Here is a 27,413-nt window from a genome sequence, read left to right as displayed (position 1 = left end):
CGTCTCCGTATTACTTCCAGCCTATGAGACACCTTAGTCTACTCCACTGGAGCTACCTGACCTACGTACGGAGTACTATGGGTGCAATCCAGGTTTCATGAGTAACCGAAAGGCTAGAAAGCGAGAGCTCGCACGGGCAAGCAATTCAGCGGCAGGTGGTGGCTGAAGAGGACGGGTATGGAGATCGCCGCTAGGATCACCGTTACTCCTCTCTCCTGAACGTTTTCATTCTAAAAAGCCTTGGCTCCATTCTGCACAAACTTCATGGTGATGATATATGACTTCTGGCTGACAGGGGCGTCCAACACTGAAGTTCGAATTCCGTGCTGATATTCCTCAGTCAGTTGAGACACTCTTAACACAATAGGTGGCTCTCCAGAGCTACAAGTAGTTGCTATGTATTCAGGTATATGTCTTTCCTTTATTTTGATCTTACTCTTTTCACAATATCACGCACCACCAACGAAGCGCTACCACTTGAGATCTAGAGTTCGTAAAAGTGGTGAAGTCCATCAGAACCTCCCCCAGCCTGTGCCACGTTTGATCCTTGTGTTTAGCAGCCACCGATAAACGTTGAACTCTTGATATACAGAGTATACACCCTTACCTCACGAGGCTCTTTTCCCCGGATACTGGTCCGACATGTGCAGGAATGCCTAGGCTTATCTGGTGCAAGGAATACTCGTGCTTCAAATCTAGCCCTACTCCTGGCATGCAGGTTGTCTGAATCCAATTCTTTGAGTTCACCGAATCGCAAACATTCCACCCTTGCGCCTCTCCTATCTTGATGTCATTTCACCTTTATGACCCTATCACATTGAGCTTTGGAAGTATAAACTTTGAATATGTACGCCATATAGGATAAATAGAATCAGGTCTGGCAGATTTTAGTCGAAACCAGTCCACAGTTCCACACACCATAGCCGATGTCCTTGTGCCATAACTCGCCAAACAATGCTCTGTGGGCCAAACTTAACCATTCGAGCCATCCGGAACAGCTGATAATAGAAGAATAAATCATCATGTGGTTGGATTGCAGACAAGGTATTCTGAGAAGACAAGATATCCTATTCATGGAGCGCAGACATAATGTTACATGTGACAGCTTTCTTTCTTCCTTTCTCTTTTTCCCTTTTCCGTTCTGTAAAAAAAATAATGATAAATATCCTGGGCTCCTTGATCTCTTTCAATTCATTTCTTCTTCCCCTGTCACTTTTGCTCTGGTGCTTTATGGTATAACTAAACAAGATACCTAAAATTTATACCTATTTGATTTACGTGCAGTAAGTAGCACCATTCTTAGACTAGCGGATGTGCATTTGAATTAACTCATAGTTCTCTGGATAATCATATGAATTTTTACAGTAGTAAGCTGTTTCATATAAAGAGTACTATGACTCCTTACCTTAGGTTTACCCAGTAACTGCAGTAGTAAGTGTGTCTTATATATAACCATCTTTTATGAATTAGCAATCAAGTTAGATATGGTTGGGTATCTAATTAGATAATAAAGTGATCAGTGAACACAGTTCTTCTAAGATACAATAGACCTCAGAATGAGTAATGAGGATGTTGAGAATCATAAATGGAGAGTAATAAAATGTGTTATAAGACCTAAGTCCTAAGAGCAAGGCACGGACCACCCGACAACCAATAGCTATTTAATGCCTTCTCCACTCTGCTTTCTACATAGTACCAAGCACTAATGCGTTAGTTCGCCGGTCGGTCAATCGGCATCACTTGCTCGTCACTTTGTAGGCTATTCAATTGAAGAATCAGTATGCATAGATAATATGCGAGCCGGTTGCAGATCAATATCGTCAACTTCCTGTCCACTTTTTATTATGTATTCGCAGTTGCGCGAGGGAGACCACAGAAACGGGGGAAAGACCTAAGGTAGCTAAGATAGGTATAACAGACTCGAAGTAGGATCGCTCAAGCCTGTGCTGACAGCTGACAGTAAGGTACTCTGTACTTATCTCGGAAATGTCCTAGACAGTGCACCAATTTCTTTCCTGAAATATCATAGCCCGCGTCCCTAAGCTCGCTTCTCCAAAAGGTAGTTTTGAACACCACTATCTATCCAATACAGGCACTACCAGGCTAATTAGCAGATACCTAAGGTAGTATCTACCTGACTACTGGATATTGTACATTAAGGTAACTATCGTAACTGGCCAGTGTGGTCTTATTAGTATTTTGTTCCATTTGATTATTATTTTTCATTTCTCCTTTTGACGACGATACCCACCATCCACTCCTGCTCCATGTCACTGCATACACTACTAGCTGCATGGACCGCTGCCAATCCTTTCTCCACCCTCATTATGCTCCATCAGTCCATCAGTCCATCTAGATCCAGGGTCTCTGACGCACGAGGCAAAAATACAACCTGCATGACACTCAAAAAGACAAAGGACCTAGAGCCCACAAGTAATACATGCCTCCCATTCGCTGGCATTAATTGTTATTTTCTATTTCTGTTGTGGATTGTGTTCTAAAGAATGTAGTCGTAGTAACTGACTTTATAAGCTATTAAGATACTGGACTTCGAACAAACATGTGTTTTCCCTGTCACGGACTTCTGCATAAATGATAATTGCAATGTTGCATGTCTGTCACTTATTTTACTGTTCCCAGAAACCAATTAAGCCGGAAGATTTCTCCTTCCAGTCTCTGGCAGAGCATCTTTCTCACGTAGACATTCGTTCTATCTCGCCTCTCGCTTTCTCTCCTTCAGTCTCTCACTGTTGATCCTTTATTCCATTCCTGCATAGGTAGGAAGGCGAGTCACACTCTTTTCCTTCCTGGTCATTTCGCCTCAGTTCGACCTCGTCCTTTGTCGATGACAATTGTCTTGCTGAAGTGGTGGCAAAAAGGTCGTTACTTGCTTATTACCTGACTCAACATTTTTGTGAGCTTTGTCTACCGCTCGCAGCCACATATCGGGAGAGGAGAAGGGCTGTTTGAAAGATAGATATAGTAAGGGAATATTGGGGGCAAGTTCAATTTGATAGCAAGGAAACCTCGTTGGCCGGTCGTCAATCATGGCTTTCCCATTCATGCGAGCATTTATTGCTCTTTTGTAAGTAAACACGTCAATCGTGCCCCTCAGCCTTGGAAAATCTATCCAAGTGAGAATCTAGATTTATTGACCACTTCTCTTCCTACAGCATTTACCGTTACTTTCGTCTGGTTGTGAATCTTGTCTCATTTTGGACCTTCAAACCAATTCCTCCACCGGAAAATCCGAAGCTGACAGCGCAAGATGTGACTGTTATCCTTCCAACATTGGAGGGATGTGGTGACGAACTAGTCGAGACGATCAGAACAATCCTCGACAATCATCCATATGAACTTCTACTGGTTACTATTGAAGCGAATAGGAAGAAGGCCGAAATTATGCTGAGTCAAATGCCTGCTTCCAAATCGAGAATTCGTCTTTTCACCGTGACCCACCCCAACAAACGTCGCCAAATGACAAGAGCAATTCCGGAGGTTCGCACGGCTATCACTGTATTTGCTGATGACGATGTCAGCTGGCCACGTACAGTGCTTCCTTGGATTCTCGCCCCGTTCGAGAAAGACGAGAGATACGGCGGAGTTGTCACTTGTCAGAGATTGCGTCGTGCTGTTTCGCCCACTTTCTCGCAACGTATCTGGGGCTTTTTGGGAGCTCTGTACTTAGAGCGCCGAAACTTTGATTGCGCAGCCACCACGCATGTGGATGGTGGACTACCCTGCATGTCAGGTCGGACTGTTGCATACAAGACTCACATTCTTCAAGACGAAGGCTTCACATATGCCTTCACGAATGAGGAGTGGTGGTTTGGTAAATACCAATTAAATGCAGATGATGACAATTTCATCACGCGCTGGATGGTATCACACGGCTGGGAGACATTCATGCAGTACCATCCCGAAGCTGAAGTTTTGACAACCTTGGAAGACAATCCCAAATTTTTGAAGCAGTGTGCGCGATGGTCAAGAAGCAACTGGAGAAGCAACCTCACCAGTATGTTCCATGAAAAACATATTTGGTAGTAAGTATTGCCTAATTTTCTTACTCCTCCGTTTCCCCCTTCCTATCATCCCTTCCCTTCTCCCATTTCCACCCTCCTTTGCTGCTACGTCTTGGCCTGCAATCAGGTTTCAACGCGTGTTTATCCGTCAGAAATCAAGATCCGCACGAGAAAGGCCTGCTGCACTGGCTCAGGAATCTCAAACGGACCGGAGTTCTACTGGCAAGTCAACGCATCGGTATTGATTCCTGGGTGGATATGGATGACACTTCCGTATTTGGCAAAGTACATAACCTACACAAAAAGCACCAAGCGCCTCTTTTGAAGCCGCACGCTAACATTTGAGGGTCTGTGTCTCAGTCGCCAACCTTGGAGTGCGTACGCTGTCCATCTGACAACGCTGTCCCCGCCAGCGCTTTTGGGTGACTTGCTGCTCCTTTTCCTGTGCCATAAAGCCACCATTTCATGGGAAGGAAACTCGCATGCTCTAGCTATGCAAGCCCTAGGAGTATGGATGTTTATTAGCAAATTCATCAAACTCTTAGGACATTACATTCGGTATCCGGTGGACGTCTTACTTCTGCCCGTCTCTATCCTTTTCGGTTATTTCCACGGAGGAATCAAGATGTACGCGGTGCTAACTCTGAATGTGGTAAGTCTCCCATTTTCCAAAAGTTTGTCGGCTTGCACCAAGCATGGAGTGGACTCGAGCCTGCTGTGTTCAGAAATTCAGATGCTGCGCAATTTCTTTTCTCTTACCTTTCTTATTATTTTATTTTTCTATTTTTCATTTTCCTTTCCTTCTTATTTTTCTCTTTTGATCATTCGTCGACATAACTGCATTGTTCATGGTACCTGTCTACAAGAAATAATACACTTGTTGTCGATCTTTCTTCCAACCCCCCTCGTTTGGCTTAGGTTACAGGCGTTATTTGTTAGGCTTTTGTCTCCCCTCTCTGTATTTGAGTTTTGTTTCCTTTCCGAGAAAACGACCCCACGGCGCTTTGAACAATTTCCTCTACTTGTTTTTATGACGAATCTTGCTAACATGAAGCCTGTGCTTCCTCTCGCAGACCACGTGGGGCAGCAGAGATGGTGCCGATGATTATGATGCAGAACGCATGAAGAGACGCACGGATATTGACCGTATGAAGCGGCCGTACTACCCCAACTTCATAACTCAATGATTGGGGTTTTGCGCATCCTCTGCGTGCTCCTTTCCTTCGTCGGTAGGAAGTCTCCTAACTGATTGATCCGCTCCTGTTGCTTCAACATGGCTCGAGGTCCCAACCATAGGGCACTTAACATTTACTGCACCTCAACGCTATTATAGCATAAGGAAGTAGTGCTTATTGGATGGATTAGAAAAGCTCCCGCTACGATAGGGCTTTGCTGCTTCTTATGCGATAGCAACACGCTCCCTTCGAATCAGCTCTTGTCGACCGAGCATCTGCACCAGCCAAAGCAGCACTGATAATATTTGATATGCTCTCTGTTTGCCATCCTCTTCTCCTCTCGTCCTTCGTCCTTTCGTCTTCTCATGATGCTCAAGATCATTCTTACGATGGAATGGCCTAATGACGCCGGGATTTCCATGATCAGTTTTCAGCTCCCCTTCTGTATTCATGCAGAAGTTCCAAACTCGTTACACAGACGCACTCTGGCGCCAGCATGGCGAAGCTGGTTTCAATTTGCTCTCTGGGGACCTATACACTTCCCTCGTCCCTTCCTATCTCTCTTCTGACCTAACACTTGAGTGAGCCAATGCTGGGCGCAGCTTCTTTTCCTATCGCCTCAAAAGATATTCCTCTGTTCTCTGAGTACAGATTTCACCTTTTCGCAGTCGGCTCCACAGAACGATTTTCACAGAAATGTTCCTCTTGAACGCATACCCTTGTTTGACTCGCTTTGGCATTTAAAAGATATCTTTTTCCGTGTAATTTATAGCAAAAAGCATGGGAAGGCTTGTTCATTGCTTGTGTCGTTGTACTTCTGACTTGTCGCAATGATTCGTGTGCTATTTCTGAATCGGGTACATCAAAATTGCAACCGGGAGGCTTTCTGATATGTCTGATCTATGGTTGATTTGTCGTTTTGCCGCGGACTCTTCAAAACTAGCAACGGTCAAGTTGGTCATTCGTTTACAATAATATTTAATGATCCGGTGTGATTACGATTCTAATGAGAACCTGTAGTTCCAGCGACATCTAGAGATTCGACCTAAGATTATGTGCGGAGAACCGGAGAATGTGGCGCAGTCTGCGGTGATCTCGATTGACCCACCATCATGGTATCTGACAAGCTCAAGGAAAAAGCAAAGATACGTCAAAACCCATCTACTGGCACTTTTACAACAGAGACCAAGCAGGTAATCCATTCTCGACCTTAACTCTCCAAAGGTTGAAAATTTAACTAGACCTGGTTACTGGCAAAGACGTCTAGAACAAAGATATCTAGGTATTAATTGTCGTGCATATCTCTTTGGTTTTTGCGCAAGCATCCCTCAATCTGCCATGCCAACTCTCCCTCGAGCCGCCTTTTCAGTTCTCTCCTGCCGGCTTATTTCGGCCGTGGGGCAGCGGGGAGCTACGACGTCCTGTCGAACTTTTCATGCCATCTCGCAGAAAGCTGCAGTTGCCCATCCTATCACTGCCCATGGACCGCCCCCGAAACCCCCTTCGCCAGCTCCAGAATTCGGTCGTCCGACCGAAGAAGGAAAAGACGTAAATGTCGCAGGCAAGCCACAATCGCAAGTGTCAAAACCATCCTCGACTCTCGAGAAGCGATTTTGGAAAAATGTCGATGTCAGGAAAAGGCCAGGTACCTCACCCTTTATTTTCTGCGGATTGTTAACTTCCGCTCCGCCTTACATCAAGCTGACCTTTTCGTCTGTTTCTTCGTGTGTAGATGGGGAGTACCAGGTTTTATTGGACACGCGACCGATTCGGACGCCCACGAAGGATATTTTATCCATTCCTTCGACGAAACCGCATCTTGCACATGCTATTGCTCTCGAGTGGGACGTTATGACGTCCGCAAGGCAGGCTTTGAAGAATCATCTTATTCCGTTGACCTCGTTGACTGCGCGAGCGGGAGATATTGCACAAGAAGATGCAAGGGGCGAGACTACCACGAGGGACCAGATTGTGAAACTCGCCATGCGCTATCTGGATACCGATACTCTACTGTGCTGGGTGCCCGAGGGAAATCCATACGCTGGCGAGGAATCTGAAGAAAGTGGAGAGCGGCCTGAAAGCCTTCGAGAAGCTCAAATGAGAGTAGCCAAGGATATTATCGCCTTTCTAGGCACAAAGGTGTGGCCTGGTGTCGACATTGTACCCATTCTTGACGCGGACAGCATTTTGCCGGTGTCTCAGCCCCGGGCTACGAAGGACATAATCAAACAATGGGTTTCGTCGCTCCGACCGCACGATCTAGCTGCTTTAGAAAGAGGAATTGTTGCTAGCAAGAGCCTGTTGGTTGCTGTTAGAGTGGTCGTCGAGTGGAGTGAGAATTTCCGTCACTTGCAAAGGTCAGGACAAAAGAAGTTCGGCATCGAAGAGGCAGCAGAAGCATCAAGTCTTGAAGTGAGATGGCAGACTGACATGTGGGGAGAAGTGGAGGATACTCATGATGTTGACAAGGAGGATCTCAGGCGACAGCTTGGAAGTGTTATCGTTGTGGTCAGCGGAGAGACCCGTGAATGAGGAAGTGCGCAGCAGCTGTGGACGGCTGTCATATTTGTCTTAAGCTGACATACTTTGCATGTACTCACTCGTATATAGACATTGGCAGCGGCACCTAATCATTGTACAATATGATCATACATGCTCGGCTATTCGACAACTTCTCTCCATTCTTGCCCAAGCCTCTTGCGTAATTTGTTTTTCTCTCTGTAAAATCCTTCCCAAACCCAGGAGGATACCTTAACCACTCCCTCTAATTCTGGAATCGGTCGTAAGGTGGAATGTCTTCCTATTCATGTGAATTATTGTTCTGCGGTGTAAACCGCCAAGGCACCGGAACATTTCCCTTCCAGTTCAACCAAAGTACGAAGTAGTCCTTATCGTTTCCCCACTGCCCGTCAACCGCATACATATACATATATATAATCATAAACCCGTGAGCTCATGAAACTATTGAGTTTCTGAATTCTTTCTTTATTATTCCCAACCGTCTATGCCACTGCTTCGAGTTTCTCTATCCATCTCGGAGCTTCGTTTAGTGCCGATAGAGAAATGACGGAAAGGGGCGAAGGGTAAGTTCCTCTTGACTGATACCCTCGGTTTTCCGTGAACCGTTCCCTAGAGATACTGTGTCACCTTGTTTTCGATGAGCTCGGTCCCTTTAGAGAAGATGCCTAGCTTCAGAGCTGCTCTGGAACATACCTGTCTGGATTGCCTTCACATTTGCTTTCTCTCTTCTCCCCATGTTCAAATCATCCCCGCGACGTGGCCACTTTACTGACTCAACACGCCATACTAGACACAAACGATCGAAGAGTGCACTGGCCCTTGCAATTTTACATCGCGATAAATCAAAAGACATCAACGACGATCTGGCCGGTCGTGAAAGTGGTTCGCTTGAGTCTGGCGCGTCTTCTCCGGTTAACAGCACCTCCTCTTTGTCGCTGCTGTCACATAAGAATAGCATTCGCCGAAAGTCGCCCCAAGAGGCCAACTCACCTCCCATGGACTCAGAGGTGTCGCTTGAGCCAACCGACTCCAATCACAGCGCAGAAAATGTCGAGAAAATGCCAACTCTAGCTCATTCAGCGATTGGAAGCATGACACTTGAGCAATCCGTGCGCACCTTTCGACTATTCGAGATTCTGCGGAGCGGGGACACAAATGCGATATCGAAAGCGATTAAGGAGACCAGGGAACCTCAAGGGGCAGGCGCTTTGACTGGCACAACCATTCTGCATTTAGCAATTCAGTGTGCCGAGCCGCAGGTTGTCGAATTCGTCTTGTCTCTGGAAGATGACCTGGATATCAACGCCCGCGATCGGGATGGGAATACCCCTCTTCATCTTGCGGCGCAGCTAGGAAGAGGACCTCTAGTGCGCGAGTTGCTGAATCGTCCATCAGTGAATGATTCGATTGTCAATTACCGTGGCCAGACTGCCCTTGATGTTGCGCGTAACCCCGAAATATTTCAACAGCTCCAGCTTGCAAGATCTCTATTTATTGACAGCAAGACACAAGAAATTCAGTCCCTTGTGTATCAAGGCGATTACGATAGCCTTCAGAGGGTATTGGAGGAGCCGCGCGTGGAGGGAATCCTAGATGTGAACAGCCTGGACTTGGTCACCGACCCGACTACCGCACAGTCTGGAGGTACCTTGCTGCATGAGGGCGCTAGAAAGAAAGATACGAGACTCATCCAGATTCTACTGATGCACGGAGCTGATCCTTTCCGGCGCGATAAGAAAGGTAGGCTACCTCAAGATGTTACGAAAGACGATAAGACGCGTGCCATTGTCAAGAAATCTCCTGCAGCAGTTATCGCACAGCGTGGGATTCAAGAGAAAGCCATCCTCGGCAGCAGTCCCGCTCAAGGTGTCTCTGGACGGTCAGGGGCAGGTGAGGCGCCGCTCGCGGGCAAAGATGCGCGTGAAATGAGAGGCTATTTAAAGAAATGGACGAATTATACCAGTGGATATAAGCTGCGATGGTTCGTGCTTGAAGACGGCGTCCTGAGTTACTACAAACATCAAGGTAAGCCTATCTTTGGTACCCCTCATCTCTGAAGACCACGGGAAATTGACATTTCATTCAGACGACGCGGGCTCCGCTTGTCGCGGCGCGATAAATATGAAGATCGCCAGGCTCAGCATGGACGCGCAGGACAAGACGCGATTTGAAATACATGGGAAGTCGTCTGTCAAATATCATCTCAAAGCGAACCATGTCGTGGAGGCTAAACGCTGGTTCTGGACTCTGAACAATGCCATACAATGGGCGAAAGACGAAGCAAAGGAGGAACAGAAACGCCAGACAAGACATGCTGAGGCGCTTCGCCAGGCAAAGATGGACCAGATCGAAGGCCGGGGTCCAACAGAAACTGCATCCGAATCCCCGAACCTGGCCGCCAGCAAGTCAAATGGGAAAGGTCTAGCACCTCCTTCTCTAAGCGTGCCAAGTGGTAGCACTCACAGACTCACCACATATGCGTCTCGTACAACCCTTGACAGCGTACCTGCAGATGAGGAAGTCTCAGTACACGGTTCTTACGACCAGAGTGTTTTGCAGAACGAAGTCAATCGGGTAGTCAGTCATGTAACTAGCCATCCGGATGGCGAAGGCGACGAGGACGACTATGGCGAATACGCGTCTAGTCGTGATATCAGTTCTTCCGATAAAGATGCGCTGAACATCACGGCGCAATCTGCAAAACTTCAACTCGAGATTCTGGCCAATGTCGTCGCTGCGTTGCAAGCCGAGAAATCGAAGGATCCGAACGTGCCAATCTCGGACCCCACCGTTGGCCAAGCCCTTGTAGCTTATGAGGCGGCTGTAAGCAGCCTGCAAGGTCTGGTCCAAAACCTTCTCAAAATATCGCGGGATCGCGATTCTTATTGGCAATACCGACTTAACCGAGAGGCTTATCTTCGCAAAATGTGGGAGGAAAGCATGGCGCGCATTGCACAGGAGCACGAAGAGCTGCAATCGAAGATGGGGGAATCCGAAGAGAAGCGCAGACGTACTAAGCGAGCTCTCAAAGAAGCTCTGGAAGGCGTGCCCGTACGTACCAGTCGTCGTGGCAGCAAGGCTCCGTCCCGCATACAAGTCTCTGGGGAAGACAGCCGTCTTGGCGGAGATGAAGCAGAAGAACTAATTGCACAGCCCGTGGAATACATGACGGAAAACGAGGAGAACGAGTCTGGGAAGTCTCTACGTCGCAAGAGGTCGGCCCTATCTCGCATCAGCAGCCTGTACGATTCTGGATCGGACGACGATGATGAATTTTTTGATGCTATCGACGCTGGCGAGATAGAAGTGGAAGACATGACTACTTCGAAAGTGATGGAGGAAGAGAAGGAAAAGCTAGGATTAGAAAGCACTGAACCTCGAGCTGTGAAACGGGACGAGATAGTCCCCTCTTTCAAGGGCTACGAAGAGCCCGTACGGACAAGACTCAAGCTGGACAACGACAATAGACCGAAAATTTCTTTGTGGGTAAGTGATTGCGAGTACCTGCTCAAGTTAGGATCGAAACAATCTAAGGTGATGCTTTAGGGAATCCTGAAATCCATGATTGGCAAGGACATGACAAAGATGACTTTACCAGTATCTTTCAACGAGCCGACATCATTGCTTCAACGAGTGGCGGAGGACTTAGAATATGCTGACCTTCTGGATATCGCGGCTGACCGATCCGACTCGATGGAGCGTTTGGTGTATGTAGCTGCTTACGCAGCGAGCGAATATGCTTCAACAATTGGCCGTGTGGCAAAGCCTTTCAATCCTCTTCTCGGAGAGACCTTCGAATATGCGCGGCCCGACAAGGGATATAGGTTCTTCATTGAGCAGGTTAGCCATCACCCACCGATTGGCGCAGCGTGGGCCGAGTCACCGAAGTGGGATTATTGGGTAAGATTTGAATAGCTCTCCCTCTTGTGCCACCGTTTCCTTCTTTCTAAGCTTCTTTCCACAGGGAGAGTCCGCTCTTAAGTCGAAGTTCTACGGCAAATCATTCGATATCAACCTCCTTGGAACCTGGTTTCTGAAACTACGTCCCGTATCAGGCGGAGAGGAGCTTTACACATGGAAGAAAGTTACCTCGTCTGTCATTGGCATTATCACAGGCAATCCCACCGTTGACAATTACGGTCTGATGGAAATCAAAAACTGGACTACCGGCGAGGTTTGCTACCTGGATTTTAAACCGAGAGGCTGGAAGGCGTCTTCTGCGTACCAGGTGACTGGCAAAGTCGTTGATCGCGACGGAACACCGAGATGGAGTATTGGTGGGCGCTGGAATGATAAAATCTACGCACGCCATACTCCTGGGTTCGAAGCGCAAGTGTCCGGTCAGGACCCCGAATCGGCTAAGACATTTCTGGTTTGGCAGAGCCATCCTCGGCCAAGCGGAATTCCTTTCAATCTGACACCCTTTGTCATCACACTGAATGCTCTTCCAGAAGGCTTGAGAGAACATCTCCCGCCTACTGACACGCGACTCCGCCCTGACCAGCGTGCAATGGAAGACGGCGAGTATGACTTGGCTGCCAATGAAAAACATCGGGTTGAAGAAAAGCAACGGGCGAAGCGTCGGGAGAGGGAGGCTAGAGGCGAGGAGTACCGCCCTCAGTGGTTCACCAGGGCTAAATGTCCGATCACTGGAGAGGAATATTGGGCGCACAATGGAAAGTATTGGGAATGTAGAGAAAGACATGACTGGAGTGCGAGCGAAGATATCTTCTGACGCTCACTCATGGCTTGGGGGAGGTGGCTATCTTGGCGATCGCCCATCCTCTTGTAGACAACGATAAGTTCATTATGTTCAATCAAAAGTCAATAGTCCTGAAGTCACCATTGCACTTATTGGCTCTCTTACTGGTGTATTAGCATCTGGATAACAGGTTTTCAGTATACAAAATTCCAACATATTAGCTGAGGGAGTGTGTTGCAATAGCACCGAACTAAACATGCCTGTGAAGACATCTTAACGGTTTGTCTGGATCACGTGATACGACGGCATTCTCGGCGGCCAGAAATTACAGCTTCTAAGCCTGTGTACTCAACAGCCGTCCATTCAGCCCCGCGACAGTCGACATGCCTGGCGAGTATACTTGCGGACGCTGTCTGCAGGTCCTCCAGCGAAGGGTTTCCATTCAAGGTTCTACGTTTCGATTGCAAACTGTGGTCAATTCGCCGGGACCACGCAGTTCCCCCTCTTCGTTCTCCCGAAGGTTTAGTTCGCAGACCAACAATTGCCTTCCACCCCAATCCTCCCAGGGGCAATTGAAACGGACATCATGCCCATCCTTGTCGCCTTCGTCTGCAGCGTCTCCAACTGCAAAGCAGCTAACGCACCGAGCCTCGTCCACCTCGTCGAGCCAAGCGCAGGAGACAAGAACTTTGCTGAAACCAAACAACCTCTTTCATCCTTTCTCGAAATCCCCTGCACCCGCGATTAGACAGCGTGCGGCGTTCATCAAACAGAATGCTTTTTGTCCGCATCCCAGTCATCAACAAACCCGTGCAGCGCTCTCGCCTCACGATCCTGAATCTCGGAAGAGCCCCGAAAGCGCACTGCCTCCGGCCCACTCTCACTTTGAGTGCCCCGATTGTGGCGTTCCCATCTACTGTTCTGAGGAACACTGGATGGATGATTTCGAGGCGCACCTGGAGATCTGTGACACCATCAGACAAATCAACGAGGATGACCACGACCTTCATTCGGGGCGTTTTTTCCCCGAGTTCACCTACCCAGGGCTGCAGGACGACAACTTTGTCATTAACATGACCAATTGGGACACTTTCCTTTATACAAGGGAATTTGATGCGATCAATCACGACCGAAGCATGCGACAGGTGACCAGAATGCTTACATACCCGCTGACGATCGGAAGTGTTCTGCATGAGCTGAGTCCTTACAGCGTTCGAAAGGGAGGCCGACTGACTACCGAAGGGCTCAAGAGCGTTAGCGGTAAGCTGCACCTCTCCGTGCCCAGCTAGTTGCCTGTAAATTATACAAATAGTTGACCGGTCTTCTTTCCAGCTCTTCGATACACCTTGCACCCTCCAAAGACAGGAGAGGGTGTCGATATCCAAGGTCTGCGCCTGAAAGCACCCCCAGTTCGAGTATTCATCCTCGGTGCGCGTGCGGAATCATCCCTTCCCCGTGACGTCTGGCTGCAATTGAGCTACATTTTCCCGCGGTCCTTGATACACTTGATTTTCATTGGACCTGAGAGTATGGCCAACCGTGACGACGAGTTCCCACTTCCCGAGCGGACCCCTGAGAATCCGTTTGGGGGCATTGTGGAGGATCGACTCGGTGGCCAGTTGAAGATCACAACGTACGTTGACTACTTCCACACCATGTACAAAGCGCAGTATTTCCAGCCGTTTGATCCCTATCTGGATTGCTTTGTGCTTTTCCATCCGGGCCTCGGGCACCCTGCGAGCTCTCATGAGTGGGAAGAGACTCTGCCACAACTTTTGGAGACCAAGGTCCCCATCATTACCACTGGTTACACACAGTGGGACATGGAGAGGGATATCAACTGGGTTCGTGAGAAATGCGCTGGTGAATTCGACATACTTCTTGAGCCGGGCGAGAATATTTTCCGTAGTCTGCGGTGGGATTTGAACGACCTGGACCCTCACGATGTTTCTTGCGGAAATTGGGGTCTGTGGGCATTCAGAGGAAAGAGGTATGTGATGACTGTTTCCAATTCTCTGAAACAATGGCTAACTTCAGTCCGACTTGAACAGGTACGAAGCTACCTACAGGGACTCATAAGATGCTGCGAAACGTCTGCAGCGCTGATGTATATTCTTGTACATTGTAACATAATAATATGCATTCCTCTCCTTCCTATGGTCGACCTTCATTGTTCTTTCTGTATACTACAGCAAGCGTAAGTACGAGAGAAACCCCCATACTTGGCTTCTATAGTATAGCGTTGGGTGTATACCCATGTAAGCACTTTAGCCTGCTATGTCATGGTGAGCACCATATAGGGTATTTTAGTACTTCAAGGACTATAGGAACAAGTGACGTGGTAGAACCATGGGTACCATCTATCCATCACGAAGAAATCCAGTGGAATAGGATTGAAGAGCACTAAAAATTTAGAGGCAAAGAGGCAAGAGGCCACAGCTTCTTGAAAGACAGATTAAGGGTATAGACCGACATAAATTAGAGGACGTGAAGTTGAAGTGATGAATGACAGATCAGCCCGCCCAGATCATAACTCTTAAACAATGCGTGCGAGGCGGATGGAGTCGAGTTCAATAGATACAGGCTAGAAGAAGAGTGCGAATGTATATATGACAAGATGGGCGACGAGGACCGTCCAGCGAAGTAAGACAGATAGGAAAATCTATGTCCGAGTTCCTCATATTCCCCGAACACTGATGCGCCATCATGGACGGCCTCCCCCAATCCGAAAGATGAAGGAGATCGCTTCAATTGTGGCTATTCAAGCGCTGGAGGGCTGGTCGACTCCAATTTACCCTTTAAAACAGGGCAAATCCCGCGAGAGCCATGGCAACAGCAGTCAGAGGGCCGGAGAAGTTGATCGAGGAAGCGGCGCCGCCCTGGGATGGTGCCGACGAGGCCGCGGAGGCAGCAGCGTTTGTCTGCGACGGGCCACTGACGGTGGCAGGGACTGTCACCTTGACGATCGAAGAGCTGGTTGAGTTCCAGCGGCCGGAGCTGGGGAGATAGATGCCACCGGTGGGTCGAATGGAGGGGCTGCTGCTGCTTGGAGTCACGCTGACGACGCTGCTGCTGCTGCTGCTGCTGCTGCTGCTGCTGCTGGGGGACGGTGTAGGAGTCGAAGTAGCGCCAACACTCATCAGCTTGACGGTGATGGTGGTGGTGGTCGGTTCAGCTTGCGCTGCAGCGGACGCGAAGGGCGCGACAGCCGCGGCGGTAAACAGGAGAGCTTTGGTGAAATGCATCTTGATCGTAGAATTGATAGATAAGACTGAAGTTTGAGATGCGCAGGCTGCAATTCAAACGCGATACTGGAAGAGGAAATAGCTTTGGGAGTAAGCTGGTCGATGTTGGGCGCTGGTATATCGATTTTGGATAAGCGAGAAGCTTGGGAGATAATTTTGCAATGTTCGACCTTTTTGCCTTCGCTTGTAGGAAGTAAAGAACGAATGGAGCTGGAAACGAGTGACAGCTCTGGTGTGTATAGAATGTAAAGAACGAGCGACAACGCCTTGAGGCAATCAAAGTCTGTAGCAGTGAGTGGTAACTCAAGTGAAGAAGAGAAGACAGCGATGATAAGAAGGCGCAAAGAAAAGGGGGGTTGACCAGTACCTGCACTAAATTGTTAGCTAGACTATACGGAGTACGGAGTAAACATTAGACTACTAGAAGAAAGGCCTTCTGGAGACCTGAGCCCTTGAACCGACTAAACGATACCAGAATCGATATATGGCCCGAACAAACAGCGAATCAGCCATGAAACCGGTTGCCGTAGGGGTATGCTATGCTTGGCTCGAAGTCGCTTGAGTCTAGCGCGATGTTGTCAAGCCGTCCATGGTTGGGACGTTCGGGTTCGTCACGATAATTTCGAACTGTCGATCCCTTTGGAGCTCCCGCTTTGCGGTGCAGGCGACAAAGTACTAAACGATTATTCTCTAATCGCTGATGATTGTCGGTGCCACTACTTTGTAGGCATTGAGAGAGATGCTAGGTACGCCTCTATCCCGTCAGCTTTTGAGCGATACTCTGTCCTGCGGTTCGTAGTCATTTGCAGTGCTAGCCGTGAGATAGTCCAGGATTCCATGGGAAACGTGTCGATCATGTTATCCCGAGGGGAGGCTAATGCGATAGCGCAGTGTGGACTTTGCGCCTACCCAAAAGAGACGATGAGGACTGAAGAACGCGAATTGCGGCTGTCCGGAAGATGTCAAGAGGCCATTGACAACATTAGTGGGTCGAAATTGACGTGATTAAAGTAATGAGCAATGACGATTCCTGCTTGAAAGAGGAGTCCAAGGCTTGTCATTCTACAGGCATCCACCAGTTTCAATCGCGCAGCAGCGGGGAGAAGATGGAGTACCATAAGGGGTAGCAGTCTCGTGGGGAAGCGAGTCAGTGCCCCAGTGCCCGCTCACGGCCCGAGGAAGTCGAGTGAAGTCAGACTGCAGAATAGTTCGGTTCTTCGTGGTGAATACCTAGTCGGTTTCAGGGGAAGTGAGAATCTACAGAGGAGAGGAAGTCGGAGGAAACCAAGTGATAGATAGACTGCAAAGGGTTCATCTTTAGCGAATGCGCAAAAAGATTGGTAATTAGAATATTGATCAGAGCTCAAAAGACCTGAAAAGACCTCAATCATCTATGGAAACCACCGACCTTGGAGCTCAGAACTCCGAGCGTGAGCCATGCGATTCATAATCATAATAACGCGTATTAGAAGCGAGCAACTCATAGCGATCTATCGTACAATAAGGTTCTCGAGAATAATCAATAGGAAGTGGTATCGTAATCATGACCAGCGAAGTGAGTAAACAAGCATCAAGGATTTCACTTTCCAACGCCGAATAAGGGTATCAGGGTTCTCGTGCCATTCAAAGCAGAAGACCACCAGTCAAAGCGAACTCGACAATATTCCCGCAGCAAAGTCCAGCAAAGGCTGAGACAGAGAGCTCATGGAACAGATTTGGCTGAAGCGAAATATAGCAAGAACCAAAGTGGCAAATTCAGAAACAGCAAAACGACAAGGGATATCACGATGGGAGCATAGCGAGCGAGTGGCTCATCGCTCAGAAGGCACAAGGTTGGGAACGATTCCATCGCGAGAACCTCCATCATAGCGCCCAAACCATACTAGCCATCAGAGCGACCATAACCCAGTACCCGCTGGCCTCAAGGAGCGCTGTAGCGGGAGCTGAGGAGGTGGACGAGCTCGTAGAGTCCGTCGCATTCGGCACAGTTCCATTGATGTAGATGGTCTCGGTTCCGTTGGCGTTGACAACCTTGGCGATACTTGAGTTCGCAGGTTGAGTGCCATTGAACAGCGATTGATAATAGGTGCTGTTATTGCTATCGTCACAGCCGCAATCCGAGTATTCTTGACACAAGCAGACTACCGGCAATGACTCGTTTTGGCGGGAAGTTTCATTTGTATAGTTGTAACGATGACTGTACGGGTATGCATAGGCTCCGTAGAGCCAGATACCAGGGAAGAAGGCCAGTGCAGCGACTGGCAAAAGGAAAGGAGTGACTCCCAGAGGGGATCGCGTGCCGGCCCTGTATGCAGATGTGGCACCGCCAGCGTAGTAGGCACCACCAATGCGACTGCTACTAGAGGTGGAACCAGGGCGAGATGAGCCTCCTGTACGCCCCCCGGAACTTCGTGCAGAACGAATGTTAGCCTCGATGTCTATGAAGATAACAGGCAGCTTGACAACCGCTCACCTCGATGAACTACCGCTTCCGCCGCTTCCACTGCGTCCCCCACTGGATCCTCCGCTTCCGCCACCTCGTCCACCGCCTCCTCCTCCTCGACGTTTCTCGAGATCTGGGGCTCGAGATGAATCGACAGCGACTACATCACGAGCGACCAGATCCGACTGCGGAATACTGTAGGAGGTGACACTGGTGGACGACAAAAGAAAAAGGAGAACCGCTGTGTAGGCGATTCTCATCTTGTAATCTTGTTTTTTTCTTTCAGGGGAAGAACTGTTTTAGACGCGCAAATAGACTTTGCTATAGTCTCAATATGGAGGGTAAGAGTGCGTAACACAGTATTGATGGAGGTGGAATTTGGTGTTGGTCGAGATAAAGTGACAAGAAAAGAATAGAAACATTGCCAGGAATGAGGCAGTTCTTTCCTAAGACAAGAAAGTCATGACAGGAAACCCACTGATGTAACCTTCGATAACGGACGGCTTAATTATTAAGGATTTCTTGGATTTCTTGGTAACCTTTCATCATCATCTGCCAACTTGCCCGGCAAAGCGGCGATGCTCCCTTTGTCCTTTGATGATTTGATCTCGGGAAAGCCTGAGCCCCAACGTCTATTAGTTCTCTACTCCGTACTATTGACTAACACGGTTACAATCTGCGATGCCAAGGGCCGTCCAGCCGTACAGCTTCTATTTCCAGAAAGATCATAGAACCATCATTTCATCACCCATCCATCATCCATAAACTTCCTCGGCTAAGAACCAGAGATCCGATCAATTGGGATTATCTGATTATCCATGAAATCACATTTTGCCTCTTCCAAATCCACGTGTGGTACGATAGAGACTCATTGTCCTGTAGGATTTCTTGCCTACGAGGAGGCGCAGCAGCCAGCCCTCTATGAGCCTCAGCCTCCATAGTTTAAGCCATGTTGCTCACCCAAAACCTGCGATTGAGAGAATCAATGGCTATTGGAGCGGATAAATCTGCCCATTGAAGTGGTATCTGGAGCACGACTTGTCAGGCTTCCACAAGGCTTTCTCCAGTCCGAACATAGCCAGTGTTTGGCAGCTTTGACAGTGTTGACAAAGGATGATTGGGAACAGCAACGTTTGCAGGTTATTTTATGCTTGTTCAATGTGATAGACTGTACATTCAAATGAGACCACGAAAATAGAGCAATCTATCTGGAGTTTGATTACTGTCGCTCGCCTCGGCTGAAGCGAACAGTGGGCTTCTTTACTCAAATGATCTAGCTATTCTGCAGTAAGATTCAAGGCCCGGATCTTCGATTCTGCGCTGCAGATTTCACTCCTGCTTCGGCTTTGAGAGAGGACGGTAGACAGGGTCCCACATCTGTACACGAATCCACTCCTCCAGGTCGTCATCGTCCGTGGGAATCCCTTCTTCCTGGGCATGCTCTTCTGCCACTGCTGTCTTAATCACCGCCTTGGCAATATCGACACTGATTTCCCTGACCTCCTCCACATCGGGTAGGAGAGGCTTGTTGGGATCTTGAAGCGCAGGTGATCGAGCTGCTAGCGCTTTGGCCGCAGCGACCAGCATCTTGTCTGACAGGACGCGTGCCCGAGACAAGACGGCTCCAAGGCCAATTCCGGGGAAACAGGTTGAATTATTGCACTCCGCTGTAGGGTTTTCCATTGAGTCATGTCATGTCCTGCAAAACTTTTGACAATCTGTACTTACCAATCTCATACTTTGCCCCGTTGCGATCAACTGGTGGGAAGGGACTCCCAGTCGCTATCAATGCTCGACCATCCGTCCACTCGTTGAGATCCTTGGGCTGTGCCTCATGCAGCCGAGTAGGATTACTCAATGGAAATACGATTGGACTGTGGACATGCTTGGCCATTTCTCGGATTATCTGTTCTGTGAAAGCGTTTGGCTTTGTCGATGTCCCAATCAGCGCATGGGGTTTGACTCTTTTCACTACAGATAGCAGATCTCTCTCCCCGTCAGACCACTCATTATCGCTGCGCGCAAAAGGTTTTTGTGCCGGCGTCAATTGGTCACCTAAGGACTTTACTAGCAATCCTGGCTTGTCCAAACACCTGGAAAAGGTTCAGCAAGTTGCAAAGGGGCAAAGCATCAATTTCCCGCAAGGCTTACCAGATTTGCTTTGCTGCTTCGTCCTTTGATTTATGGGTCTCCGTCACAATTGTATCAGCAATTTGCTGTGCAATACCAGTCCCAGCAGAACCGGAACCAAAGATGACGATGCGCACGTCCTGCAATTTGACATCACTGACGTGCAAAGCGGCCATTAATGCTGCCAGGGTGACACACCCGGTTCCTTGGATATCATCGTTGAAGCAGGCCATATGTGGTCGAAATTCATCGAGAAGTCTTTTGGCATTATGAAGGCCAAAGTCTTCACTGCGAAGGGACGTCAGTCGCTTGGCTTGCGATTCAAATTGCTAGTAAAGACGAGACTCATTTATACTCACAAGTGGATGTATGCTTTGGGGAAAAGCTTTCTAGCAGTGTTGACGAATTTATTCACAAATTGATCATACTCCTTTCCTCTAGCTCGGGGTTGTCGAAGGCCGAGGTAAAGCTCATCGTCAAGCAATTTTTGATTCTGCAACCGGTGTTAGCACACAAAGCTCCTGTTGACGCCTGGGAGCCCTACATCTGTACCGCAGTCCAGAACTACTGGAAGCTGCCGGCTTGGGTGGATTCCCGCGCAAATAGTTGTGATTACCAACTTGGCGACGGATATCAGGATAGCACCAACACCTTGGTCGCCAATTCCGAGAATCTGTAGTTGACCCTGTCAGACTCGTGCATGAAGTAGCAGTGAGAATGAAAAAGTCCGGTACCTCTTCGCCGTCGCTGACGACGATGTAATCAACATCCTCACCGCGACCGAAATTGGACAAGCACTCTTCAATCGCGTCCTGGTCATTGATATTTAGGAAGCAGCCTTCCGGCCTCCTGAACAAACGCGAGTAGTTTTGAATGGCGTCTCCTTCGGTTGGAGTGTAGATGACGCTGAACATCTCTTTCAGATGAGTTTGTAGCAACTGAGAGAGAATTAGTCGCCGAGGAGATTTTCGAGCTCAATTATCAACCGTGGACGTAGGAAAGAATGTTTCGCGAATCTCTGCTTTCCCCTTTAATTATAAATAATTGTACTTACTTTGAAATACAAGACTTCATTTTGCATCTTCATGCTAGCCATAAAAGTGTTCTTTGCTAGGTCATCCGCTCGGCTACTATACTGTTCATATGCACGGTGGACTTGTTCCTCAAGCGTCTGCGTATTCGGGGGCACTAAGCCGTGCAGCTTGAAATTCTTTCGCTCCTCTTCAGTAAAGGCAGAGCCCTTATTGAAGGTGGGATTATGTATGACACTCATCCCCTGGACGGGCTACATCAGTATGCCATCCATTGACCACTTTGCATAGTGGAGATTTGGCTCTTCCTCACCTCATACGGACATTCCAGCGGTCCCGAAGCTGCTCGGGGCAAATGATTGAACTTGGAAGACTTTGTGGACGTCGACATTCTGCGTGCAATTGATCGTATACACGGACTATGCTTAGACTGAATAGGAGGGTTCAGATGGAGGCTGATCATAGCAACAAAGGATCGACGTAAGTAATTAGGTGTCATCCAGATTCAAAATTAGACTTATAGCGGAAATACTATCAGACACTTGTTATCGCTAAATTAAGCACTTGTTTATAATGCTTGCGATAACTTTCTGGTGGGGTCACAAACTGGAATAATAGTGGCATGACGTATGGGTGGATGTATTCGGCCTCGACAAGAATCATGCTATCGTACCTACAGTTCAAAACATAAGGCATGCCTTCAGTATCTAAACGCCCCAGCTATATATCTTGACTCGGACTTCCTCAAGTGCAAACAATCTGACAAGATTTATTGAAGCATTTGAACCATAACTCATGTTGTTACCATGCAGTGACGTAAAGCATCAGTATCAAGTCAGCTGTGCCTTAAAAGCCTTTTTCCAACAGTTGACTGGAAATCCCCTTCCGCTTCTAGTATTTAAGGAGAGAATTCAGATAGTACAATGAGATGAACTTCTCCAACATCTTCCAGCTCCTCGTTATTATTTGTTACTCCTAGAGTCCTAGTACATCATACATCATACATCATACATCATACTGATGCTTATCTTATCTCTGATTATTAACTATAGGCATGTGATGATAAAATTGCAGATCAAAACATCTGACTAAGCTGACTCTAAGCGAGAGACTCGTCCGCAAGATTTTCCCTCCCTTTCGCAGCAAACTGCGGACTGAGTCAATCCTGATCAACTGTTCAGCTCATGCGATTATCTTGCTCAATTTCCTAGAATCGATCGCTGAGAATGAAGTCAGCTGTTTTATTCTATGACATTCCTGGATACGATTCAAATGATTCTAAATATTCTCTCACTACGAAACTGGCAGAGGAATCATAACCAACCTGCGTTTTATCAGCCAGCAGCAGTCACGAAACATCATGATATAGACTGTTTGATCCTTGGCGATTTGTGCACCCCTCAAGTCTACTCAATTTCATACCGGCGCAACTTTACAATCCAGCTGTCCGAGTCTCCCTTCTCTGTCCATCCGCAAGGACCTGGATAGGGCGTTTGACGTGCTCTCACGGACCCTTCTCTCGAAGGACAGTCACCACACGTCACGTCTTGTGACTGTGACCGACTGGAGCTGGTTTGTAAGAGCTCGTTTCGAGTTAAATAATCTGAAAGTTGCAAGAGGAAGTTACAGGGCCTTCATAGTTCATGTTTGCTCGCGTTTTCTACATTCTACGAGAGCATGACTCCTTGCGCACCTACATCTACAATTACCGAGCATAGTCGTACTAGTTGATAGAGATATAACACATAAGGGCAGGCATGTCGTGTATGTCTAGTGTTGTTTCGGATTGTTGCAAGTAGAGAGAAGAATAAAAGAATTAAACAGTGGTACAGGTCACAGCTTACTCTTCGCCTCATCATCAATGACCTTCACCACTACTTTACCCCAGGTTTCTCTGCTTCCGAGAGCCTGCAAGGCTCTGGGCACACTCTCCAATCCCACAAAGCTTTCGTCTGTGAAGGCTGTCCCTCTGAACTTGCCTTGGGCCACCAGATCGAAGATTCCCTTCCAGACGACGCCTACCGTCTCCTTCTCAAACTTGGCGTACTGGCCCCAGTGCAACCCGACAAGACTGACGTTCTTCAGCAGCACCCGGTTCAGCGCGACCTTCTCGATCTTCCCGGCCGCAAACCCAATCACCAGCAACCGCGCATTCCAGGCCACGCACTTGAGACTGGCATCGATCATGCCAACCGGATCATACACAATGTCCACACCGGCCTTCCCATTCCCTGTGCGGTGCTGCGCACACAACTTCTTCACCTCCTCAGGCCACTTCTGATTGCGGTAATCAATCACATAGTCCGCTCCAAACTCCTGCGCGACCTGTCTCTTGCGCTCCGTCCCCGCAGTCGCAATCACAGTCGCCCCCTTAGCCTTGGCAATCTGCACCGCGGCCAGCCCGACTCCACCCGCCGCCGCATGCACAAGGACCCAGTCACCCGGCTGGACATTGGCCCGATGCACCAGACCGCCGTACGAGGTCGGCGCAGTCACAAACAAGCCGGCGGCATCCTCGAAGCTCCAGCCAGCGGGGACGGGGAGCAGCGACGCCTCAGGCGCGAGTGCGTGCGTGGCGTAGGCGCCCTGCGTCGCGCCAAACACCCGGTCCCCGACCTTGAATTGGGTCTTCTTCTGGCTGGTTGGCACAGCGAGGATCGTGCCGGCGAACTCGGCGCCTCCGATCCAGGGAAGGGGCGGCTGGTGCTGGTATTTCCCCTGGATCTGTAGCAGGTCGAAGAAATTGGTTCCTGCCGAGTGGACCTCGATCAAGTACTTGTCTGGTGAAGGGGATGGGGTAGGCAACTCGGTGACCCGGAGGTCGAGAGGACCCTAGTTGACACTTGCCGTTAGAGGAAGTCTTCAATAAAGGATGGTGATCGAAGCGGATCTCAACGTACTTTGACGTACTCTTTGACCTGAATCGCCCTCATGTTGATCAACGGGGAAAGTCAATCAATCGCAAACACTTCCGCGTAAAACGTCCAAGATTTAAGAAGAGGTAGGTGGATGATATACTCTTCTATATATTACTCGATAGACTCAGTGGAAAAGGGCCTTAAGAGAGCAGATGCACAGAAAGTGCATGCTGCAAGCTAGAAGCCGTGGACGGCGCAGATTTCCCCGCGATTGCGGACGAGCCGAGGTCAGTTTCGGATAACTGACCGAGTAGATCTGCATATTTGCTGCTGGGCTTTTTCTCTGCACAGGTTGCCCACATAAGGACATCAATCTCTTCCGACAATAAATTTAAAGTCTCTATGGAAAAAGAAATAATGTTAACCGATGTGGCTGCTTATCATTGCAGTCTCAACTCCTCGGTGAGTTGCACAAAATATAGGAGAGTATCCAAAAGGGGTGTGAAAGAGACCAGCTTTGACCTATTATTGTCTCTGGAATAATCAAAAACTTGCCACCCCGTACATAATTTGTTCAGTACATTCACTTTCGTGCAATACATAATACGCCCGTAAAGACATCAGATATAAAGCCATAACACCCCCTTTGCTCCAGATTTGACAATCACTCCAAGAAAATACAGCACCCTAAAGTTTGGTATATAGACCGATTGCTGCGACTTGTTGAGACGGACCCATTAGAGTGACAAAGACAAGATCAGAATGGAAGGACGAAAAGAAATAGTAGAAGAAGAAGTATTCAATTAGCATGACCGGCATGCGCAGATACAAAGTGAGGGGTTATTGAAAGAAGAAGGGGAGGAAGGATTACAGAAATCAAGGTCCCAATTGGAGATGAGATCAAGTGCCTCGGCCTTGATTCTAGAACTCAATGCTCGGTGGCCTGTGTAGAAGAGGATCTGGGCCAGGGTAGGAATACATTGGTCCACACATCATAGGGTTTTGCTCATGAGGGAAGAATTGTGACGGCGGAGTCATGAGTCCATTGGAATGATGGCTTGACATCTTTGAGGGTAGCGACGCCTTCCTGTCAGCATAATTTGCAACCTCAGGTCGTTCGGCTCCTGAATTAAGCGCCGTTGTGTCAGGCGTATATTGAAGCGACATAACCCGTTTCCATGACTTGACTCCGTCGAAGTTTTCGGACACCTGATGTTGAGAAGGGCCAGAATAGTTGGGCGAATATACGGAGAAGTCAACCTGTGAGTGCGGTGCTTGCATTGCAGGGTCCACGGGACTCGTCGACGGAGGGCTTGGAGGAGCAGGAGGATAAAAGTGAACTGGCGGAGGTTGAGAAATGGCTCCCGGAGGCAGTGGGTACCAATGAGGGACGGTCCACTGAATAGGTGCTGTTGCCGCCGTTGTAGACACTTGCTCCGGCATGCAAGATTCAGTGGTGACGGAAAATGGGGTGCCGCTAAAAGCATGCGTCATTGTGGATGTCGCGTTGACAAATACTGTGTCCATCCCCGGCGAGATGTGGCGCTGATGGAAAGCATTGGAGCCTGACATAGCTACGGGAGAGCCATTGTGAGAGGTATGATGATCCGACGGGCTTGGTGATGGTTGTTGGCCAGCCAGTAGAGGCCAGGTAGTGGACATAGTCTGATCATCGACGAAAATTGGACCTGAAGCTCCCTGTGATGGCGCGTATACCCCGTGGCTCATATACCACTCAGGCTCTGTAGCTGGAAAGGCTCTCACAGCGGGCTGCTGGTTAGCATGCAATGGAGTCCTGGGAGAGACAGATGATGTCTGTGTCTTTGGAGATGCTCCATCGATTCCACTGTCGCCGTCGGTGGTTTTGAGCTGGCCATCGGGAGACTTCTTCCGTGTTTGCCGAGATGGCTTTGTGACGCGCCACTTCTTCAGTCTGCTCCGAAGCTGAGTTTCGCTATACGGGACATCAATTAGCACATGGGATAGTGCTTGTACTTCCCGCACTTATCTCACCTTGGGTTGAAGTTGTCTGAGCGGATCTTCTTGATGACTTGTTTGAGAGGCCATTCTTCCTCTTTGTACAGCTTGGCAATCAAGGCTTTCTTCTTCTCCCATACGTCTGACGGAATCGAAGTCTTCATCTCTCTGAAGCGCAAAGAAAGAGGCAGACAAGAGTTGGACGATGTCAAGCAATAATGATGTGTGGTGTAAGATAGGGTAGTAGAAGGAGGTAAACAAGTACACACAGATCACTCAGGATGGAAGTATGCAAAGTACCGCAAGTGTAGGTGGAAGTATCGATCGTCGAACAAAAAAAAAAGGAACGTGAAGAAATATTAAAGAAAAAGAACTTGCCCTGTGCGAGACCGGGGAATCTATATGTAATAATGCAACTATAAGGTAGAATCAGATAGGTACTAGATACGTATACCGTACTATGGGGGCCGGAGTCGAGAAAGGATCGACGGCCCTGCGGAGTGACAAGGGCACTCGTGCCGGCCCAATGCCACTCGGCGATCATCTGGATGGCCTATGATACTAGTCGATGTCCACTCCCCGAGGACTCCAAGGTGCACACATCAAGCATAAAATCATGATTGGCAGATTGAATCGCGCAGTGGATTCCGGTTTAGCGTTAGGGACTAGGAATTGCTGCAGTCCATTGTCTCGGGTCATGTCAGTCAGGCACTCGCCTCGTCTTCCCCCGTGACTGAGGTACTTTTCGGAGGCTTGGAGTGGAGTTGGAGCTAGTTAACGACGGGAGTAGATAGGTAGATCGGTACGGTGATAGAGTGATAACGCAATTGATCGAATTAATTGATTCATCTATCTACCTAGGAAATACTGTACCTATTACCATGGTGCTAGGTGCATGTCTCCAAAGGTCAGGGAAGGCTTGAGTGTCGATCCTTGGGTCGAGCAGAAAGTGCCGTTTTGATTGGGTTGGATGGAGTGTTATTTTCCTGGGTGAACTTCTCCAATTCGCCATCGTGACTCCCTGTAAAGTCAATGACTTGTAACTGTATGTATGTAAAATCTACCGTAGATACCTGGGCAGGTATACTTCCATTAAAGTGCCCCTCTTCGCTTCGGAATTAAGCATCCATATGATAAAACACTCAATTCGGCCGAAGAGGTAAGTAATGTACCTCCCTCTCTATAGTTAACCAGACCTCGTTATCTGCTAAGGTTCTCTCTCTCTTCATTTCGGTTTTGGCCGGATCTTTATTTGTATTTATCCATTTTTTTGACCTTGGGGATAATGAGGTCCACGAGAATCATGGACT

General features: G+C 48.4%; 9 protein-coding genes across 9 annotated transcripts, besides 3 other annotated features; 4 read left to right on the top strand and 5 right to left on the bottom strand.

Moving 5' to 3' along the window:
* Window positions 1-3,047: 3,047 nt before the first annotated feature.
* NFIA_115220 (glycosyltransferase family 2 protein) lies at window positions 3,048-5,209 on the top strand (the record flags this gene model as incomplete). The annotated part of the gene is made up of 4 exons (XM_001262882.1): window positions 3,048-3,085; window positions 3,174-4,043; window positions 4,383-4,674; window positions 5,096-5,209. The coding sequence occupies 4 exons, from the start codon at window positions 3,048-3,050 to the stop codon at window positions 5,207-5,209; spliced, it is 1,314 nt and encodes a 437-aa protein (XP_001262883.1).
* A 1,326-nt stretch (window positions 5,210-6,535) lies between these two features.
* NFIA_115210 (ATP synthase complex assembly protein ATP12) lies at window positions 6,536-7,729 on the top strand (the record flags this gene model as incomplete). Its single annotated transcript, XM_001262881.1, has 2 exons — window positions 6,536-6,842; window positions 6,930-7,729. 2 exons carry the CDS (start codon window positions 6,536-6,538, stop codon window positions 7,727-7,729), a joined length of 1,107 nt encoding a protein of 368 aa, XP_001262882.1.
* A 722-nt stretch (window positions 7,730-8,451) lies between these two features.
* On the top strand, window positions 8,452-12,452 carry NFIA_115200 (OSBP family protein; the record flags this gene model as incomplete). The annotated part of the gene is made up of 4 exons (XM_001262880.1): window positions 8,452-9,742; window positions 9,804-11,203; window positions 11,264-11,617; window positions 11,682-12,452. The coding sequence occupies 4 exons, from the start codon at window positions 8,452-8,454 to the stop codon at window positions 12,450-12,452; spliced, it is 3,816 nt and encodes a 1,271-aa protein (XP_001262881.1).
* Window positions 12,453-12,802: 350 nt separating this feature from the next.
* On the top strand, window positions 12,803-14,498 carry NFIA_115190 (putative mRNA processing protein (Mss51); the record flags this gene model as incomplete). Its single annotated transcript, XM_001262879.1, has 3 exons — window positions 12,803-13,679; window positions 13,752-14,409; window positions 14,471-14,498. 3 exons carry the CDS (start codon window positions 12,803-12,805, stop codon window positions 14,496-14,498), a joined length of 1,563 nt encoding a protein of 520 aa, XP_001262880.1.
* Window positions 14,499-15,217: 719 nt separating this feature from the next.
* NFIA_115180 (putative extracellular serine-rich protein) lies at window positions 15,218-15,664 on the bottom strand (the record flags this gene model as incomplete). The annotated part of the gene is made up of 1 exon (XM_001262878.1): window positions 15,218-15,664. The coding sequence occupies one exon, from the start codon at window positions 15,662-15,664 to the stop codon at window positions 15,218-15,220; it is 447 nt and encodes a 148-aa protein (XP_001262879.1).
* Window positions 15,485-15,521: a microsatellite.
* Window positions 15,486-15,521: a microsatellite.
* A 1,863-nt stretch (window positions 15,665-17,527) lies between the features above and the next one.
* NFIA_115170 (uncharacterized protein) lies at window positions 17,528-18,367 on the bottom strand (the record flags this gene model as incomplete). The annotated part of the gene is made up of 2 exons (XM_001262877.1): window positions 17,528-18,071; window positions 18,138-18,367. The coding sequence occupies 2 exons, from the start codon at window positions 18,365-18,367 to the stop codon at window positions 17,528-17,530; spliced, it is 774 nt and encodes a 257-aa protein (XP_001262878.1).
* Window positions 18,368-19,436: 1,069 nt separating this feature from the next.
* On the bottom strand, window positions 19,437-21,659 carry NFIA_115160 (NAD-dependent malic enzyme; the record flags this gene model as incomplete). Its single annotated transcript, XM_001262876.1, has 8 exons — window positions 19,437-19,774; window positions 19,836-20,200; window positions 20,259-20,525; window positions 20,597-20,730; window positions 20,782-20,910; window positions 20,972-21,175; window positions 21,292-21,513; window positions 21,582-21,659. 8 exons carry the CDS (start codon window positions 21,657-21,659, stop codon window positions 19,437-19,439), a joined length of 1,737 nt encoding a protein of 578 aa, XP_001262877.1.
* A 597-nt stretch (window positions 21,660-22,256) lies between these two features.
* Window positions 22,257-22,286: a microsatellite.
* Window positions 22,287-23,101: 815 nt separating this feature from the next.
* Window positions 23,102-24,201, bottom strand: NFIA_115150 (NADPH:quinone oxidoreductase family protein; the record flags this gene model as incomplete). The annotated part of the gene is made up of 2 exons (XM_001262875.1): window positions 23,102-24,100; window positions 24,169-24,201. 2 exons carry the CDS (start codon window positions 24,199-24,201, stop codon window positions 23,102-23,104), a joined length of 1,032 nt encoding a protein of 343 aa, XP_001262876.1.
* Window positions 24,202-25,047: 846 nt separating this feature from the next.
* NFIA_115140 (Clr5 domain-containing protein) lies at window positions 25,048-26,267 on the bottom strand (the record flags this gene model as incomplete). The annotated part of the gene is made up of 2 exons (XM_001262874.1): window positions 25,048-26,080; window positions 26,140-26,267. The coding sequence occupies 2 exons, from the start codon at window positions 26,265-26,267 to the stop codon at window positions 25,048-25,050; spliced, it is 1,161 nt and encodes a 386-aa protein (XP_001262875.1).
* Between the last annotated feature and the right edge of the window lie 1,146 nt (window positions 26,268-27,413).

This window comes from Aspergillus fischeri, genomic scaffold, assembly GCF_000149645.3.
Source record: "Aspergillus fischeri NRRL 181 1099437636259 genomic scaffold, whole genome shotgun sequence".
Classification (NCBI taxonomy): domain Eukaryota; kingdom Fungi; phylum Ascomycota; class Eurotiomycetes; order Eurotiales; family Aspergillaceae; genus Aspergillus; species Aspergillus fischeri.
The sequence above is the reverse complement of the archived record's forward strand: the minus strand, read 5'-3'. Positions and strand labels throughout refer to the sequence as shown.